This window comes from Microcebus murinus, chromosome 6, assembly GCF_040939455.1.
Source record: "Microcebus murinus isolate Inina chromosome 6, M.murinus_Inina_mat1.0, whole genome shotgun sequence".
Lineage (NCBI taxonomy): Eukaryota > Metazoa > Chordata > Mammalia > Primates > Cheirogaleidae > Microcebus > Microcebus murinus.
Genome location: NC_134109.1, coordinates 59,025,837 through 59,044,057, shown reverse-complemented (window position 1 = coordinate 59,044,057; position 18,221 = coordinate 59,025,837). Strand labels below are relative to the sequence as shown.

Genomic DNA, 18,221 nt, shown 5'->3' with positions numbered 1-18,221 from the left:
ACAGAAACTTCTCAAAAGAAGACAGAATAAATGCCAAGAAACATATGAAAAAATGCTCAACATCTCTAATCATCAGGGAAATGCCAAGCAAAACCACAATGACATATCACTTATCTCCAGTGAGAATGGCCTTTATTAATAAGTCCCAAAAAAATAAATGTTGGCGTGGATGTGGAGAGACAGGAGCACTCCTACATTGCTGGTGGGACTGCAAACTAGTTCAACCTCTGTAGAAAGCAATATGGAGATACCTTAAAGTGATACAAGTAGATTTACCATTTGATCCAGCAATCTCATGACTGGGCATCTACCCAAAAGAACAAAAGTCACTTTATAAAAAAGACACCCGCAGGCCGGGCGAGGTGGCTCACGCCTGTAATCCTAGTTCTCTGGGAGGCTGAGGCGGGTGGATTGCTCGAGGTCAGGAGTTCGAAATCAGCCTGAGCAAGAGCAAGATCCCGTCTCTACTAGAAAAATAGAAAGAAATTAATTGGCCAACTAATATATAGAGAAAAAAATGAGCCGGGCATGGTGGCGCATGCCTGTAATACCAGCTACTCGGGAGGCTGAGGCAGTAGGATTGCCTGACCCCAGGAGTTTGAGGTTGCTGTGAGCTAGGCTGACGCCACGGCACTCACTCTAGCCTGCGCAACAAAGCAAGACTCTGTCTCAAAAAAAAAAAAAAAAGACACCTGCAATCCAATGTTTATAGCAGCAGAATTCACAGCTGCAAAGTTGTGGAAACAACTGAAGTACCCATCAATACATGAGTGGATTAATAAAATGTGGTATATGTATACCATGGAGTAGTATTCAGCTATAAGAAACAACAGTGATATAGCATCTCTTGTATTTTCCTGGATACAACTGGAACCCATTCTACCAAGTGAAGTATCCCAAGAATGGAAAAATAAGCACCACATGTACTCACCAACAAATTGGTTTCACTGATCAACACCTAAGTGGACATATAGGAATAACATTTATGGGGCATGGAGCAGGTGGGAGCGGGGAGGAGGGGATGGGTATATACATACATAATGAGTACTATGCGCACCATCTCGGGGATGGACACGCTTGAAATTCTGACCCAAGGGGGGAGGAGGGGCAAGGGCAATATGCATAACCTTAACATTTGTACCCCCATAATATGCTGAAATAAAAAAAATAGAAAGATTAAGGACCTGTTCTAGATTATAGAAGTCTAAAGAGACATTATGACTGAATGCAAGATATGATTTGGGATTGTCTTTTGCCATAGAGGTCATCAGTGAGACAACTGGTGAAATCTGAATAATATCTGTAGATTAGATAATACTAATGTATCAATGTTAATTTCCTAATGTTGATAACTACACTGTTAGATAATTGCTTGATTTGAGGAAAAAACACAATAACGTAGTTGGTAGCATATACATTTCTCTCTCTCTATATATATTTCATCCATACACACAGAGGGATAAAACAAATGTGGTAAATAAATAACACAAAGAATTATTTGTACAATAATTATAAGTAATAATAATAATAGGGAGATATCTGCTACTGACCCAAGGAAGATGGGGCATATCATGCTAAATGATGATTCTCTGTTGAGTGGTATTATAGTCTATTCTCTCAAGTGATCTCATTCATTCCCACAATTTTAATTCTACTCATGTGCTGACAATGTCAATAATTTTATTATTTCCAGCCTATAATTTTCTAATCAGGTATGTAATCACTTTGCTGATGGTCTCTACCTGGTTTTTACACTGCACATGCAACACACTGAAAACCGAAATTCATCTTCCTTCAACAATCCTTTTTTTTTTCATGTATTCCTTATCTCGGTCTGTGAATATCTATTCTTTATTCCCTTAGCCTTAGTTCAAAACATCAAATTTTTTTTTTTTTTTAGAGACAGGGTCTTGCTCTATCACCTAGGATGCAGTACAGTGGCCTGATCACAGCTCTCTGTAACTTCGAATTTCTGGGTTCAAGGGACCCTCTTACATCAGCCTCTCAAGTAGCTGTGACTACAGATGTGCGTCACCATACCCGGCTAATTTTTCTTTCTGTTTTTTTAGAAATGGGTCTCATTATGTTGGCCAGGCTGGTCTTTATCTCCTGGGCTCAAGCAATTTTCCTGCCTCAACCTCCCAAAGTGCTGGGATTATAAATATAAGCCACTGCACTTGGCCTCATCAATTGTTAATTTTAATAACAGTCACCATATTTTTCCTTTTAAGTCAACTATCACATTTTCTTAAGTCATTGTCCACAAATACGGTCATATTTCATTATGCACTAAAATCCTTTCAAAAAAGGAGTTTCACAAAAGTTCAAGACTTATAGTGTGGCATCCAAGGCCCTTCATAACCTGGCCCTTTCCTATTTCTGAGGCTTCATTTTTCCCTACTCTCAGCTGTGTGCTTCACATTCCATAATACAGAACTGCCAAGTGTTCCCCTCAAATACATCATACTATTTTACACCTCCACGATTTCACACACTATTCCCTCTACTTGGAATAACTCTCTGAATCTACCTTTTGTCTCTATTTATGTAGAAAACCCTATTCATCTTTAAAGAAGTTTTCTCTTAAGTTTCTCTTAAAGTTTTCTCCTCCCCTCAATAATTAATTACTTCCTCCTCTATCCTACCTTGTATAATATACATTTTTCTACTTTTTATAATAAGTATTTATTACATTTTATCTCCTTTGTCTCTCTAATCTTTAAATTCCATGAAAACAGGAACTATCTTATTTATCTCTGTTTAACTAGTAGTGTCCAGCAGAACACACATTTTTTGATCAATAAATATTTAGTAAATTAAGTGCACAAGAAATAAGAACTTGGCAGTATAAATTTTTCATATTAACAGCTAGGCCTCTGGAAGACAAAGATGATAGAGAAGAAGATGGGCTATTAGTTATCCAGATATTATTCACAAATTGCATGTGGAATTCTAGACCATAGAAGACACTAAAATGACACTAAAATGAAGAACTCTTGGTTTAAAATGGTGTATATATCTCTTTTAAAAGATGAAGAAGAATGTATTTATCAAGAGCTATATATAACCTGTTCAAATAGCATTTTAACTGAACACAAAGGGAAAGAACAAAAATTTCTAAGGCAAACTCATGAAGTCAGTTAGAAATCATATGGCAGACAGTGCAAATAATATTAAAAGATCGAAGTGAAAAAAGATAAGTAAGCCACACATGAAAATAACTGGGAATAGGTCCAGAAACATAATTATAGCTTTGGAGATCTGTAAATTAATGAGCAGAACATAAACAGTAAATAAAACATACTTTAGGTTTCAATCCAATATGATTAAAGGATCGTAACACTGAGACCTGGAGAATAGAACCCAAGATTGGGATGTGACAAGGAAAAGGGAAGAATAATAATTTTCAGAGGAAATTAATAGAATCCAGAGCAGCCTTACCTAACAGAACTTTGTACAATAATGAAAATGGTCCTTATTTGTCCCATGGGTATAAACGCACTTAAAATGTGCAAATGGGGGATTAAATTTTTAATGTGAATTTCAAATTTAATTTAAAGTGAAAGTAGTATGTGATTGGTAGCTACCATACTGGGCAGCAGAGACAGATCTAGAGTCTCTAGAACATGTTATGTATAATCTCTGGTATATAATAAAAAACTTAACAGATATAATAACAAACAGGATAATAGAACTCATACTAAAAAGGGAAAAAATTATATAGGAACAGACTTAGTTATGACTCAGATATTGGATCTAGCAGATGAGGACTTTAATATTATTATGATCAATATGTTAAAGAATCAATGAGAAGGTGTATATAATTGATGAAGAAATGCAGAATTTCAGGTGAGAGAAACTGTAAAAGAAAAGAAAAATTCTAGAACTTGATAAATACAATATCTGGAATAAGTAAAGGACCCTCATAATGAATCTATTGAATCTATGAGGTAAATGCCACTTCGTAGAACTTTTTGGTGGAGAGAAGGAATGTCTTCTCCTAAGTGATATATCTCTATGTATTATGTACTATGATTACTGAAAATATCTTTACTTTCTATCAGTAACAGCTGTACAAAACAAGTGGCTGTTTCAGAGGTGATGAATTCCTCAGAATTAATAAATTTCAGTCATACATAAGACCATAATTTGGCAGAATATAGTGAAATAATTAAAAGTGGACACAATGCCCTTCAAGGCTCCTTACAATCCTGAGATTCAAAGATTTTACCAAATGGCCATGAAATTGGAACCAAAATATAATTTACTTATACTTAAATAACAGAAAGACATGTTTCACACTATAGTTGATTTTGAATTAGATGAATTAATTTTTACTATGTAAATATACATACCTTTGAAAATTAGAAATATATTTTACTAGATAACCACATACTAAACACTAAACAAAATTTAAATTACCCTCTTATCCGTTTCATAAGATGATGCTTCTGTACTTGGCAAAAGATGGGTGATAGTGGCTATTAGGATCTGTAGGCAAAAAAATTAAAAAACAAAAGAGCTCAAAATATGTCAAATTAATGATAATCCTAAAACTTAACTGTTAAGTGCTAAAGTAATATAAAACCTACTGCTGCAAATTTATCCTAAATACATTAATATTATTTCAAAGTAATATTTTTAGGTAAGCTGTTCAAGCACACTTAACCAAAATTATATTCTGTCAATTCTAAATAGATTCCTTTCTAATTCAATTCATGAAGGTAAATCAATATGTATAAACACACAGACAGTAAATGTTCACTACAGAAAAATTAGAAGATAAACAGATAGATTATATAATCTTATCACCTGAAGAAATCTATTGTCTTTCCATGTCTTTTTCTGTATATATGCAAATATAAGTCTTTTTGTTTAAGAAAAATACGGTGTTTTCAACTAACATATATTTATACTGATTATATGAATATGAAACAGAATACCAATAAAAAGACATTATTAACAGAAGGCAAAATATACAGTGCTATCATTGACCCTGGATATTAATTTGTCTCATTCAATTTTTTTATGTGCATGTTAAAAATATGTGTGAGTTTATTGTATTTTTATTGTATGCCATCATATTTTTAAAAATTATTGCTTTCATGCATTAAGTAGAAAAATTCCTCTAAATATACTTTATATAGAAAAAGGTTTTACTTGATAGTGCTAGACATACTTGCTATAATAGAGGCTGGCAACATGGTTGAATGGGAAAAACCTGGACTTTGGAATCTTACTGACTTAGATTGGAATCCTGCTTCTGCCCTGTTAGCTTGTGACTTTATGTAGTTATTAAATCCTCAGTTCTTCCATCTTTAATAAGGTGTGGTGGGGAAAAGAATAATCTCCTATCTCAAAAAAACTTTCAAGAATTAAATGAGATATTCTATGAAAAAGTGGCTGGTACATGGTAGGTGCTTAATAAATATCAGTTCTTAACTTTCCTAAAAATGTTGTAAGAATATAATGACAACAAAGATAAATTCTGGTTGTGGAGAACAGACAGGGATCTTTTTGTTTTTTAAGAGACAGGGTCTTCGCTCTGTCATCCAGGCTGGAGTGTGATTAGCTCAATGCAACCTTGAATTCAAGAACTCAAGAGATCCTCATGCCTCAGCCTCACGAGTACCTGGGACTATTGGTATGTACCACCATACCCACCTAATTTTTTCCTTTTTTGTACAGATGAAATCTCACTATGTTGCCAAGGATAGTCCTGAACTCCTGGGCTCAAGTGATCCTCCTGCCCTGGCCTCCTAAAGTGCTGGGATTATAGGCATAAGCCACCGTGCCTGGCCAAGATTTTCATTTCTGAGGAGATAGTATTTAAGTGAGTCACTGCAAGATAAGGGGGGTAGAGAGTAGAGAAGTAAAGCATTTCAGGTAGGAGGAAGAAGACAAGGTGAGGAGAGCAGACTCAGCTGTCTGGACAACATGGTATTTCAAAGGAATCTGTACATGATTCTGGAAAAACAGGTTGGGTTCTCATCTGGAGGCCTTGATTTCTCAAAGAATTTGGGCTTTATTTTACAGTCAAAGGAAAATCAGAGAGGATTTTTTTTCAAGTAAGTAACAGAGTCATGTGAATGTGAATGATGACTTGAATGGGAAGACTGTACAAGCCAGGAGAAAAATTAGAAGGCTACAGCAGTATCTCAGCAAAGAAATAATGAAAGGCTGAAATACATCAGGTGTTGTAGGAAGCACAGAAGACACTGGATTACAATTTTTAAAAAATTAATAAATGATTGGTTAAAGAGAAAAGAAAAGGAATAATGTCCAGGATAACTAGCAGGATAGTATGTTTTCCTTACTTAAGAGAGGGAATAAAGCATAATATAAATTTATAAACACCACTACAACTAATAAATTATCTTTTAGCTGGGCGCAGTGGCTCTTACCTATAATCCAAGAACTTTGGGGGGCTAAGGCAGGAGAACTGCTTGGGGCCAGAAGTTCAAGACCAGTGTGAGCAATACAGTGAGACCCTGTCTTTACAAAAAAATAAAAAAGATTGAATGGGCATGGTGGCATGTGCCTATAGTCCCAGCTACTTGGGAGGCTAGGGTGGGAGGATCGCTTGAGCCCAGGAGTTTGAGGTTGCAATCAACTATGACGACATCACTGTACTCTAGCACAGGAAACAGAGTGAGACCTTGTCTTAAAATACATATATGTATAAACATTTTTAATGCTTTTACTTTGCCCAAAACCAGGAACACAATTTTCTAACATAAAATATAAAGGAACTGTCATGAACTTCGATATTACAAAAATAGGCTTAATGGGTAGCCATTATTTAGCTATGCAAAAAATTTTTTAAAACTATTAAGTAATTTTTATATTTCAAGGTATCCAAATCTAAAAATCTTTAACAATGTTATAACTTTGTTAAAAATGAGAAATTACTTACTTGAATAATTTTTAAGGGAGAATCAGGCTGGTAAATCTGAAGTCTAGGTACATAATGAACCAGCATGTGAAGCATGTTACAAGCTACATGAGCTACTGTTTTATTAGTAAACTGCAATAATAAAAACAACAGAAATTATTGTTCTAAAAAGTGGTAAAGATCAAAGAGTAATAAGTTACAACAATACTAGTTAAAAAACAAACAAAATATCCATGTTTTAAATGACTGGTTTCCTTTTCCAGGAGTTATCATATGTATTATAGGGTCGAAGCCAAAACACACAAAAAGTTGAGATAAAGTAGGTCATGACAAAGATACCCTAAATTCAAGAGTAGGAATATTCTTAAGGAAAGAGTCAGAATCAAGGAAATATTAAAAATAGTAAACTAATGAAAACACTTATAAAATGTCTTATTCTATAAGGGTACAAGATATAAATTCACATTTAAAAAAACCCCCATGCATTCTATACTATCTTAATACATTTCACTGAACAGTTTTCTTTACCTTTAAGGAAACACAAATCACATTCAGAGCTTCCTTAATTTGAGGATGATGAGACTCATGGACTAGTTCTTCACAAATCCAAATACCTAAACTGCAAAGTGCTACACATCTGCAAAAAAGGCAACCAGCAATGATTAAATAAAATGAAACCACCACCACAAACAACATCCATGATCAAGTGACACAGAATGAATATGCACTATTTAAGTGAATGAATAAATGTTACTCTATATTAGCTGGTGACTAAGGAAGATAAGTGGGAATTTCGAAAGCACATTCCCCAAACTGCAGACCTAATTTTCAATTACAATTTACTACCAAGATCATAGGCTGCGATAACACACAGCATCTTTTCAACAAACTCATGTTAATAAACTGACCTAAGTTATCAATTCATGACTGGATTAATAAAATGTGGTATACATATACCATGGAGTACTACTCAGCCATAAAAAAGGATAAATTAATGCCTTTTGTAGCAATTTGGATAGAACTAGAGACCATTACCCTAAGTGAAGTATCTCAAGAATGGAAAAACAAACACCACCTGCACTCTCCCATGAGTTGGAACTAACCGACGGGCACATATGTGCACAGAGGGAAGTAAAAGTCACTGGAAATTAAGCAGAGGGAGAGCAGAGGAAGGGAGGGGCAGAACCCTACCTAATGGGTACAGTGAACACTATTTGGGTGATGGGCATACTTACAGCCCTGTCTCAGGCATTACAAAAGCTATCTGTGTAACAAAAACATTTGTACCCCTTAATATTTTGAAATTAAAAAAAAATTCCAACAGAAATACAACTTATAGAATTTTTTTTTCCTATTTCCTAATGCCTGTTAGGGCTTCATTTCCCAAGCAATGTAACTTCAGCTGAGTTTCAGCTTGAAGAGACTTATTTAAAACCACGTCAGGACCAGCACTGACTGTAGATGACAGCCACAGATGAACATGCACAGCCCAGCATCGACTACAGTCGATAGCCACAGATAAACACGCACAGCGACTTTAGCCAACTGCCGTGATAGGACTTTTCCAATTTTTCATTTATCAAAATAAAATTGTGAACATTTAAAAATAACATAATGAAAACATATATGTATATGTTACCTATTCTGATATTTACATTACAAGTAAAGCTGCTTATAAAGTAAAACAAGCTTTCAGTGGTTTAAAGCTTTCCTCATCACACAAGAGCAAAATGGATTCGTCGTCAACGCACAGCACAAACTATCATGCGGACTGTGAGTGCCAGCTGTGGGTAAGGTTTCGCAGCCAGTGAGCACGGTCCCAAAGTGGTTAATGATTACAATCTGTAAGGATTCTATTACTATGTTCCAAGTCTAGGGTTCTGATAAAGTGTATAATGGTTCTAAATATAAAAACAGTCAACTCGTTCCAGTATCCTGTTATACATGGCATGTCCTGATATTGATATTCTTAACTTAAATTCAGTGGAATGCTAAATTCCAGAACAAGTCAACATAGAAAGATTTTTCTTCCTTAATATAGCAGATAAGAATGCCTTAAGTCCCTTTCGGTCTAGAGTGTTAAAGCTACTAAGTTATCAAAACTACCTAAAAATCTAAGTGAAGTCTATTGCTTTATTTCTTATTGTTGTCCACCCATAAATCCCAGGTAATACTTATAGAGCTAAATAACCAAGTTTCAGTTTTAGCAATGGAAACATCCATAATCCTAAAGCAACAATAAATTCTGAAGTAAAGCAAAGCTGTCTATGAATGCAGCTAACTAAAGGCAGAGACTGGGAGTTCAAATGCTCAGCAGTTTTTGCTATAACCAGAGGGGGTAAGAACAGGATGTTTTTGTTTTTGTGTGTATAGACTTTTCCACATTCCCCTAATATGTCAAAATAATCTAGATTATTCTCAGTGTAGTTCAAATCTGCTTCTGCTCAGATTTGGGGTTATAAACTTAAAAAAAATACATATATATACACTAAAATGGTATAGGAAAACAAGTTGAGACAATGCTTATGTTCAACTTCTGGAGTTTTCCATACACTCAAAAACACAAGCTGTTATGTTAATGATTCCCAGGTCTATCTTTGGGTAGCTATGTTTTAGGCTTTCACATTCTTTCACTTGAGAGGCAACACAGTTTTTTTAAAAAAGACAGAAAATATAGAGTCTAAAGCTCTAGGTTCAAATTTGATTCTGTCACTTACTACTTATCCATCTAATAAGACAAATTGCTGGGGTATTATTCATGGCTCTGTCATTTCTGGGTAATAGGGCAGGTTATTTAAATTCTCTAGACTCCAGTTTCTTTACCAATAAAAAGGAGGAAAAAAATTATATATATTTCATAGAGTTATTAAAAAACCTTAACAAGTAAATAAATAGGAAGAGTTTAGAACAGTGCCTGACACAGAACGGGCTTAATAAACATTAGCTTTGGATCTAATAAATGTTGGCTTTTCAAGTATCAGTTTCTGGCTAACAAAATTGGAAGAATAGGGTGATTCCATCAATCTCTTAAAATTGTGAGGAGAATTAAATGAAACAATACTATAGGAAAACCCTCGAAATCTTAAACGAGATTAATATAAGTATAATTCTTTTAAGAAGAATTTGTTCAAAGAGATTTGTGTTAACTTGGCTATTAAAGTGAGAAAAATATGTGATTAAATTGGAGCTATGTCTCATTTAATTAAATAGTTCGTTTTACATTATTATTTTTTTTAAATGCTCTCTCTCATCAGAATCATACATTATTTTTATTTGCTGGAAAAATAGGTTTAATTTGAATTAGAATCCAAATAGTCAAAGCCATGATTTGTACAACTTGAAACTTGGGTCAGAAAATGAATAGATAATTGCAAAACAGAAAGCTTTACAGAGATGTAGCTCAGAAAAGTAGCAACACAAAATAATGTTAAAGCGAACAGTGTACTATGAGAATTAGCATCAAGAAACATAATATGTAACTTAATGACATTTTGGGGAAGAGAACATGTATTAGTAACCTGTTCATTTAAATCTCACTTTTTTAAAAAATTTTTTACTAAAACAGAGAAGACCTCAGTTTTTATTACTTAGGACATTATAAAAAGAATGTAAAAATGCTATTTTTAAAAATCCTGATCAAATATTTATAAATATTAAAATATACTATTTTCTTAGATATGTCACTTTCCACAATATCTTAATTTAATAAACATTCATTGTGTATTTACTAATGAATTTCAAAGTACTGCATAAAAGACAATGATAAATATAATCTGAAGAGAAAGCAAAATATAGTTAAATAATTAAAACAAATTACTTTAAAAAGAGGGTGAAGTTACTGGAAAAGGTGAGTGGGATTTTTTTTTTTAATGAAAGAAGGTTACTATTTAAATCATGAACAAAAGTCAGAGTATTTATCTATTCAAATAATTTAAATTTGTAATTCAGGATGGCTTTTATGTATCTGAAACAATCTAGACTACTGTAATAATTCAATCAACTCCTAAAATAAGATTCCAAACACAGAATAGTTAAGTCTAAGAATATATGACCTACCGTGCGGGACCAGAGGGCTCATCTCTTGCTGAGCTTAATACAGTTTTGATTATAAGTTCCTGAAATAAGGAGGAAATAGTTAATTGCAAAGACTAAGTTTTCATTCTTTCATTCTATAAGTATTTATTAAGTGGCCACTATGGACCAGGCACCGTGCCAGGTACTGAGAATACAACAGTTAAGTAAAATAGTCTTTGTTCTCATGTACATACTTACAATAAAGAATCTAATATTATTCATAAAAGTAGCTAAATAAAGATATTTCTGCAATTTATAACCAAAAGTATATGTTAAAAAATACCCTTTATCCTGATTAGAAGAGTAATAAAGGAAGATAACTAATGTAGAATAAACATCTTTTTAAAAGTTTGAGAAATACCTTTAAAAACCAGAACTGGATGGCTTCACTGGTAAATTCTACTAAACATTTAAAGAAGAATTGCCCCTAATCCCTCTCAAACTCTTCCAAAAAATTGAAAAGGAGGGAAAACTTCAAAACTCATTTTATGAGGCCAGTATTACCCAGATACTAAAGTAAAACAAGAGCATTACAAGAAAAAAAAAAATTACAGGCCAATATCCCTGATGAGTATAGATGTAAAAATCCTCAAAGAAATGCTAGCAAATCAAATTCAACATCACATTAAAAGGATCACATATCATGATCAAGCAGAATTTATTCCTGGGATGCAAGGATGGTACAAAATATGCACATCAATAAAAGTGACACATCACATTGAGAATGAAGGATAAAAATCATATATTCATCTATGGTGGAGAATAAGCATTCTTATTCTAATAGGTGGAGAAAAAGCACTTGACAAAATACAATATCGTTTCATGACTAAAACTCAATAAATTAAGTATAGGAGGAATGTACCTCAACATAAGTAAGGCCATATATAATAAGTCTGTAGCTAACATCATATGCAACAGTAAAAAGCTAAAAGCTTTTCCTTTAAGATCAGGAATAAGACAAGGGGGATGCCCACTCTCATCACTTCTATTCAACATAATATTGGGAGTCCTAGCCAGAGCAATTAGGCAGAAAAATGGAAGAAAAAAAAAAAAAAGCATCCATACTGAAAAGAATTAGAACTGTCTTTGCAAATAATGTGATCTAATATATAGAAAATCCTAAAGACTCCACCAAAAACCTGTTAGAAACTAATAAAGTCAGTAGAGTTACAAGATACAAAATCAACATGCAAAAATCAGTCATGTTTCTATATACTAACAATGAACTATTCAAAAAAGAAATTAAAAGAACAATTCCATTTAAAAATAGCATCAACAACAATAAAATACTTACGAATAAATTTAAAACAAAGAGTTGAAAGAGCTGTACACTGAAAACTATAAAACACTGATTAAAGAAACCGAAAAAGACAGAAATAAATGGTGTTTATGGATTGGAAGAATTAATATTGTTGCTGTATCCCTATAACCCAAAACAATACCACTTCTGGGATCCAAAGGAAATGAAATTAGTATGTCAAAGAGATATCTGCACTCCCATGTCTACTGCAGAATTATTCACAATAGCCAGTATATGGAAAAAACCTAAGTGTCCATTGGAGGACTAATGGATAAAATGTCACTTGCATACACATAAATACACACACAATGGAATATTATTTAGCTTTTAAAAAGAGGGAAATCTTGCCATTTGTGACAACATGAATGGACCTAGAGGACACTGGGCTAAGTGAAATAAGTCAGACACAGCAAGCCAAATACTGTGTGATCTCATTTACATGTGGAATCTAAAATGTTGAACTCTCAGAAGCAGACAGTAGTAGGAAAAATGAGAAAATGTTGATTAAAGAGTACAAAGTTTCAGACATGCAAGACGAACAAATTCTGAAGATTCAATGTACAGCACGGTAACTACAGTTAATAATCTGCTAAGAGAGTGGATCTTAGCTGTTCTTACTTGCTCCCCCCACCAACCAAAAAAGGTAACTATATTAGGGATATGTTATTTAGCTTAATGTTTACCACAATGTATATGTATGTCAAAATATCAAGTTGTACAACTTAAATATATACAATTTTTGTTAATTTTACCTCAATAAAGCTGGACAAAAAAAGCCAGCTTCTATTCTTTATTAATTTGAAGTACGATAATGTGTGAGTTTTGCAATAAGTTTTAGATACTAGTTAAAATCATGTAAATGAATAAAATATTCAAGAGGGAGAAAAATAGAGAAGAAAAAAACAAGGGTAGAATATTGAAGCGATTATATGTTTAGCAAGCAGAGAAAAGAAAACTAGTTTGTTAAGGAGTCAGAATACTTAGGCAAGAAGTAAATCAAGATAGATCTGTGTAACAAAAGACAAAGAGACATTTAGGAAGGATAGAAACATCAACAGGATCAAATACTACAGTAGCTCAGGAGAACAAGAATGACACTAGCTTTGATAACTAAGAATTTGTTTACTGACTTGTAAAAAATCATTAATACACTCATTCTATAAGCACTTACTGGCTACATAGAATATAAGCTCCTCAAGAGTAGAAACCTTCTATTATACTTATCTCTGTAAACTCAACACCTAGCCCAATGGCTAGCAATCAATAGGTACTTGGAAAATATCTACTGTTTAAGCTCAAGAGCTTTCTATGTTACAGACCCTGTCTTAGATGCTGGAAATAAAAAGATAGTTAAGACAATGTACTTATTCTTAAGAAGTTTACAGTCCAGGGACAGAGGCAGATTTATAAATAAATAATTAATATTCAAGATCATGTAATATAAAATATCCAGGCAAATCCATAGAGACACAACATAAATCTGTAATTGCCATGAGGTTGAGGTAGAGAGAATGGGGAATGGCTGCTAATCGGTACAGGGTCTCTTTGGGGGTGATGAAAATGTTCTAATATCGACTGTGATGACAGTTGCACAATTCTCATACTATACTAAAAACTATTAAATGAGTGAATTGTAAAAACACACAAAAATCAAACAAACAAGATGATATGTACAAAGTTCTAGGTAAGCTAACAGCTCATCGGGGAAGTCATAAAAGACTTCACAAAGAGATCTTAGAAAAAAAAGGATTTTGACAGATAATTAACATTAGGTACCATGATTACATGTGTTTTAGGTGAGTGGCAAGAAGAGAACAGGACTATATAACAACAGTTTAGGTAGAAGGAAACAGTTTTTCAAAAACACAGAACCAAGAAACAACATGGTAGTTCCATGTGGCTGTGGTTTAGAGTACATGCATAGGAGCTGGTTTCAGTGAAAAGGAAATATAACTACAATGGCATGTAACTTTACCCTTAAATCTTCATTTACTAAGAACAATGATCACTTTGTTAGGCTTTTTGCTTTCTCCATTATTATTAAAGTTGGCTTTTACTTTGGAGATTTTTTTTTCACACAAAAAAGTGTTTTTAAGATCACTTCAGCCTTACTGCCTATGCAATAGCCAATAGAGAACAAGGCTACTCTGAAATGTAGAGAGTATGAAGTAGGCCAGGCTGATCCTTAACTGACTCTAAACTGTCTAAGTAAATTAAAATGAGGACTCATCCTTGGCCTTCAAGATCTTCTGAAAACAAAAGAAACCACAGTAATTACATCTCTAAAGAACAAAGGTCAATTTGTATAGTTTTTATTAAATGTCATTGTAAATTTACATCAAACCTTATGATTTTATGTATAGGTCAAGTTCACTTGTTTAACAAATGATTTCTGAGTATATACTATATGCCAAGCAGTGTGTTAGGCTATGATGATATAGTAAAAAATAAGGCCTCGTGGTGTTTATCTGTCTAAAGTAGAAGTCATTGAACAAGTAATTTCAAGTATGATAAATGTTTTAAAGAGAAATATGGATGCTATATATAGAGTGTATATAGCTCCTAACATAAATTAAATTTAAAAACATCAGAAAAATCAACTTTAAAAAAAATCAGCATAGTTCCCAAGGAGCTATAATGTCTCTCTCTTAACCCTTCATCTAATTCTAGGGACCAATTCAGGTCAAACAAAGACCATCTGGCAATTACTGTGATAGGCACAACATCTCAGGACTGTTAAAACCCATGAAAATTTATAATACAGAGGCATTCAGTTGTATGCCTCTTAACTTAGTGATGGAATTAACTTAGTGATGGAATTATTTACTACCAGGCATACTGCTAGGCCCAGAGCACTGAATGACTTTATCCTAACTAGAAGAAATTTTCACACCACTCCCCTCTACCTTGGTCTAAGAATTACTGAGTCCTGAGGAGTAAGTGTGCCAAACATGTCATGTATCCCCTTTAAACAGAGGCTGACCTCTACAGAGGCACACAACAAGTTCTGGCCATTATTCTACTTGAAATTTTTAAAAAATCTTATAAATAACAAGGGACATTTGGGCGTGTTTGCTCCTAACTGGACCCAATTATAATTTTGTTTGTTTCAGGATTAATATCTGGGGTAGGTTTCATTGGCAACTTTATAGTCGCTCTTAATTTTGCACCATCTACTATTCAAGTCCTTTAAGGCTTCAGGTACATAAGATCTCTACCTCAACTCCACAGTTTTCTATAGCAGTATAAAATTTTCCATTACTTTGTTTGACTCATCACACTGAGAAACTAGGGAGGGTAGAGTCAAATATGCACAGTTTAGTCTGTCATCTCAATCTTAGAAGCCTTACATTAATTAGCAGCATAGTGTCTAGGTCACAGGATGTTTCAATAAATGTTCAGTGAGTGAATGAATGAATCCTAAGAGGTAGACATGTGAGTAGCTTCAATAACAAGAAAAAAGTCCGAAAACAGTATTAAACACAAAAAGTCTATATTTCTAATGAAAATTCCAGCCTTTGTGTCTGAAGGACATGGCTGGTTAATGTTTTTAAACAACTATATGGATCTCAAAAAGAAAAGAAAGAATAAAAATTTTATTGTATATAATTTATGATTATAAAATCACTTAAATGCTAAAAATGAGCCTCTTTCCTTTTTTTTGTTTTGACAGTGTCTCACTTTGTTGCCCAGGCTAGAGTGAGTGCCGTAGCATCAGCTTAGCTCACAGCAACTTCAAACTCCTGGGCTCAAGCAATCCTCCTGCCTCAGCCTTCCAAGTAGCTGGGACTACAGGCATGCGCCACCATGCCCGGCTAATTTTTTCTATATATTTTTAGTTGGCCAATTAATTTCTTTCTATTTTTAGTAGAGACAGGGGTCTCGCTCTTGTTCAGGCTGGTTTTGAACTCCTGACCTTGAGCAATCCACCCATCTCAGCCTCCCAGAGTGCCAGGATTACAGGTGTGAGCCATCGCACCTGGCCTTTCTCTTTCTTTTTTAAAAATTTAAATAGATTTAGGAGGTACAGTAGTTTTTGTTACATGGGTTTGATTTCTTACCTTAACATCTGTAAATTGAGATACAGCAATATCAGGAATGTTGGGATGGAGAGCAGGCAGTTCACAATATAAGTTGGGAAAGCAAACCAAAGATCCCAGAAGAACTTGTGCTTCCACTCTCGGTGCCTACATATCAGATTTTAAAAAGCTTTAAAATATATTTAACCATGTCATTAAAATTATCAGAAAAATTACTTTACTAAAAAACTACAAATAGACAGGGAAGTGAGAGTATAAAACAAAGTTTAAAAAGGAAAGAGGACATAAAAAGATTTAGGTTCCTATCACACTTTCCACATAAACTACTGTTATTCTCAATAAATGTAATAAACAGGTATCAGAGCTTTCCTCAAACTGGTTATGGTTAATGAGACTGTAAATAGGAATATAACTTAGTTACCAGCATCAACTTACCCTAATTATAAGGAAAAATATAAATACTTTAAAGGTAATTCAACATCGTGACACACTGGTCTAATAAGCTGATGACTCAATTTCACTATATTATTTATTTATCCTTAGGTAGTAATAAATATAAGAATGAAAATGTTAACTATTTGAAAGGCACCACCAGTCTAGATGGTTTTTATAATATTATGCACATAAGAAAAACACTGGCTACCTTACTTATTAAAAACATTAGAATGTATGCCTAGACTATAGATGAAGGTAACTTTTTATCTTTAGCTATATTAAGCTATTTCTGAAGTATCAACACTGAATGTTTCTTTTCCCTCTTCTGCCTTCTTGCATGCCCACCAAATATGAACATCCAGCTACTAATATGTTGTTTTATTTACTAAATTATCTGCAAATTGATTTGTATGTTTAATACCTAACAAAAATGCTAAATACAAATCTATTAGAAATATAATACTTTCATTGACATAAATCAAGGCCCAATTTCCAAAAGGATTTCCTCATCTTAATAAATATTATAATAGAGGCAATAATATAGTACTCTTATTATATGATTTTGAATAAAACAACTCATTTCCAGATTAAAAAACAATCTAGATATAAGGCAGCAGTATAAGGAGACAGAGTAAGCTCACATCCACCATTGCAATTTAAAATAAAAGTTATCCTATAAAAATGAAACTGATTTATAAAACTAATAGTTAATAAAAGAGATTACCTAAGAGTTTTTCTTTAAAGGTTGATAAGATAACTGGGAATGTTCAGGTATGTGGATATAATGGGGGCAGACCTGGAATGTGAGTATAATTAATAAAGGCAAAACCGAATCAATTATCTTATAATCTGCCTAAGCAGGGGAAGAATATTAACAGGAGGAAAATGATATGCATGGGATCTAAAATGGGAATACAAAGAACAAGATATGGACTGGGTATTTCCAACACCGTCCCAGAAGAAAAGGCTCTTCTAGTGGAGATGACTAATTCCTGCAGTAATTTGCTTTTTTATGCAAACTTTCCCAACAGGTATTCCTCATATGATCCAGAGAACTGAGAAAATAACTATTTTCCGAATTTCCCAAGGATGTTACATAATGCATTAGGGCTTAATTCTCCTATAGAACTTTGAGAAAAGCTGACTAGTCATGTGGAGTACCTGGCCGCTACACAGTCATAGTTTTCAGAGCAAATTAATAAAACACTAATAGTTTTCACAGTAAATTAATAAAAAGTATTGGTTTATGTATTAGTATCTTCTGATTTCTATCAATTTTATCAGCATCCAAGAGATTAATAATCTAATACATAACTGTTATACTATAATACTTTGTTTACCATCTCATTTAAGTTTATCTTAAATACACTCCTAGATTAATACTTATTTAATATTCCCAAAAAAGATTCAATAATCTCTTTCCACTTAAAAAAAAATTTAACTATTTATCTAATATAGCATTATAACCTGATCCCTG

At 33.4% G+C, this 18,221-nt stretch overlaps 1 protein-coding gene across 9 annotated transcripts in view; it reads right to left on the bottom strand.

Moving 5' to 3' along the window:
- Window positions 1-18,221, bottom strand: part of RALGAPA1 (Ral GTPase activating protein catalytic subunit alpha 1) — a 225,162-nt gene that overhangs the window by 97,742 nt on the left and 109,199 nt on the right. For all 9 annotated transcript variants that reach the window (XR_012919733.1, XM_012736523.3, XM_012736520.3 and 6 more), the window contains 5 exons: window positions 16,331-16,456; window positions 10,952-11,010; window positions 7,424-7,532; window positions 6,917-7,027; window positions 4,423-4,491 (listed from right to left, as the gene is read on the bottom strand). Coding sequence is in view for 8 of the 9 variants with exons in the window: in XM_012736523.3 (XP_012591977.1) it covers window positions 4,423-4,491; window positions 6,917-7,027; window positions 7,424-7,532; window positions 10,952-11,010; window positions 16,331-16,456 (474 nt within the window). In the remaining variant the exon portion in view is untranslated. The remainder of the gene's footprint in view (window positions 1-4,422; window positions 4,492-6,916; window positions 7,028-7,423; window positions 7,533-10,951; window positions 11,011-16,330; window positions 16,457-18,221) is intronic.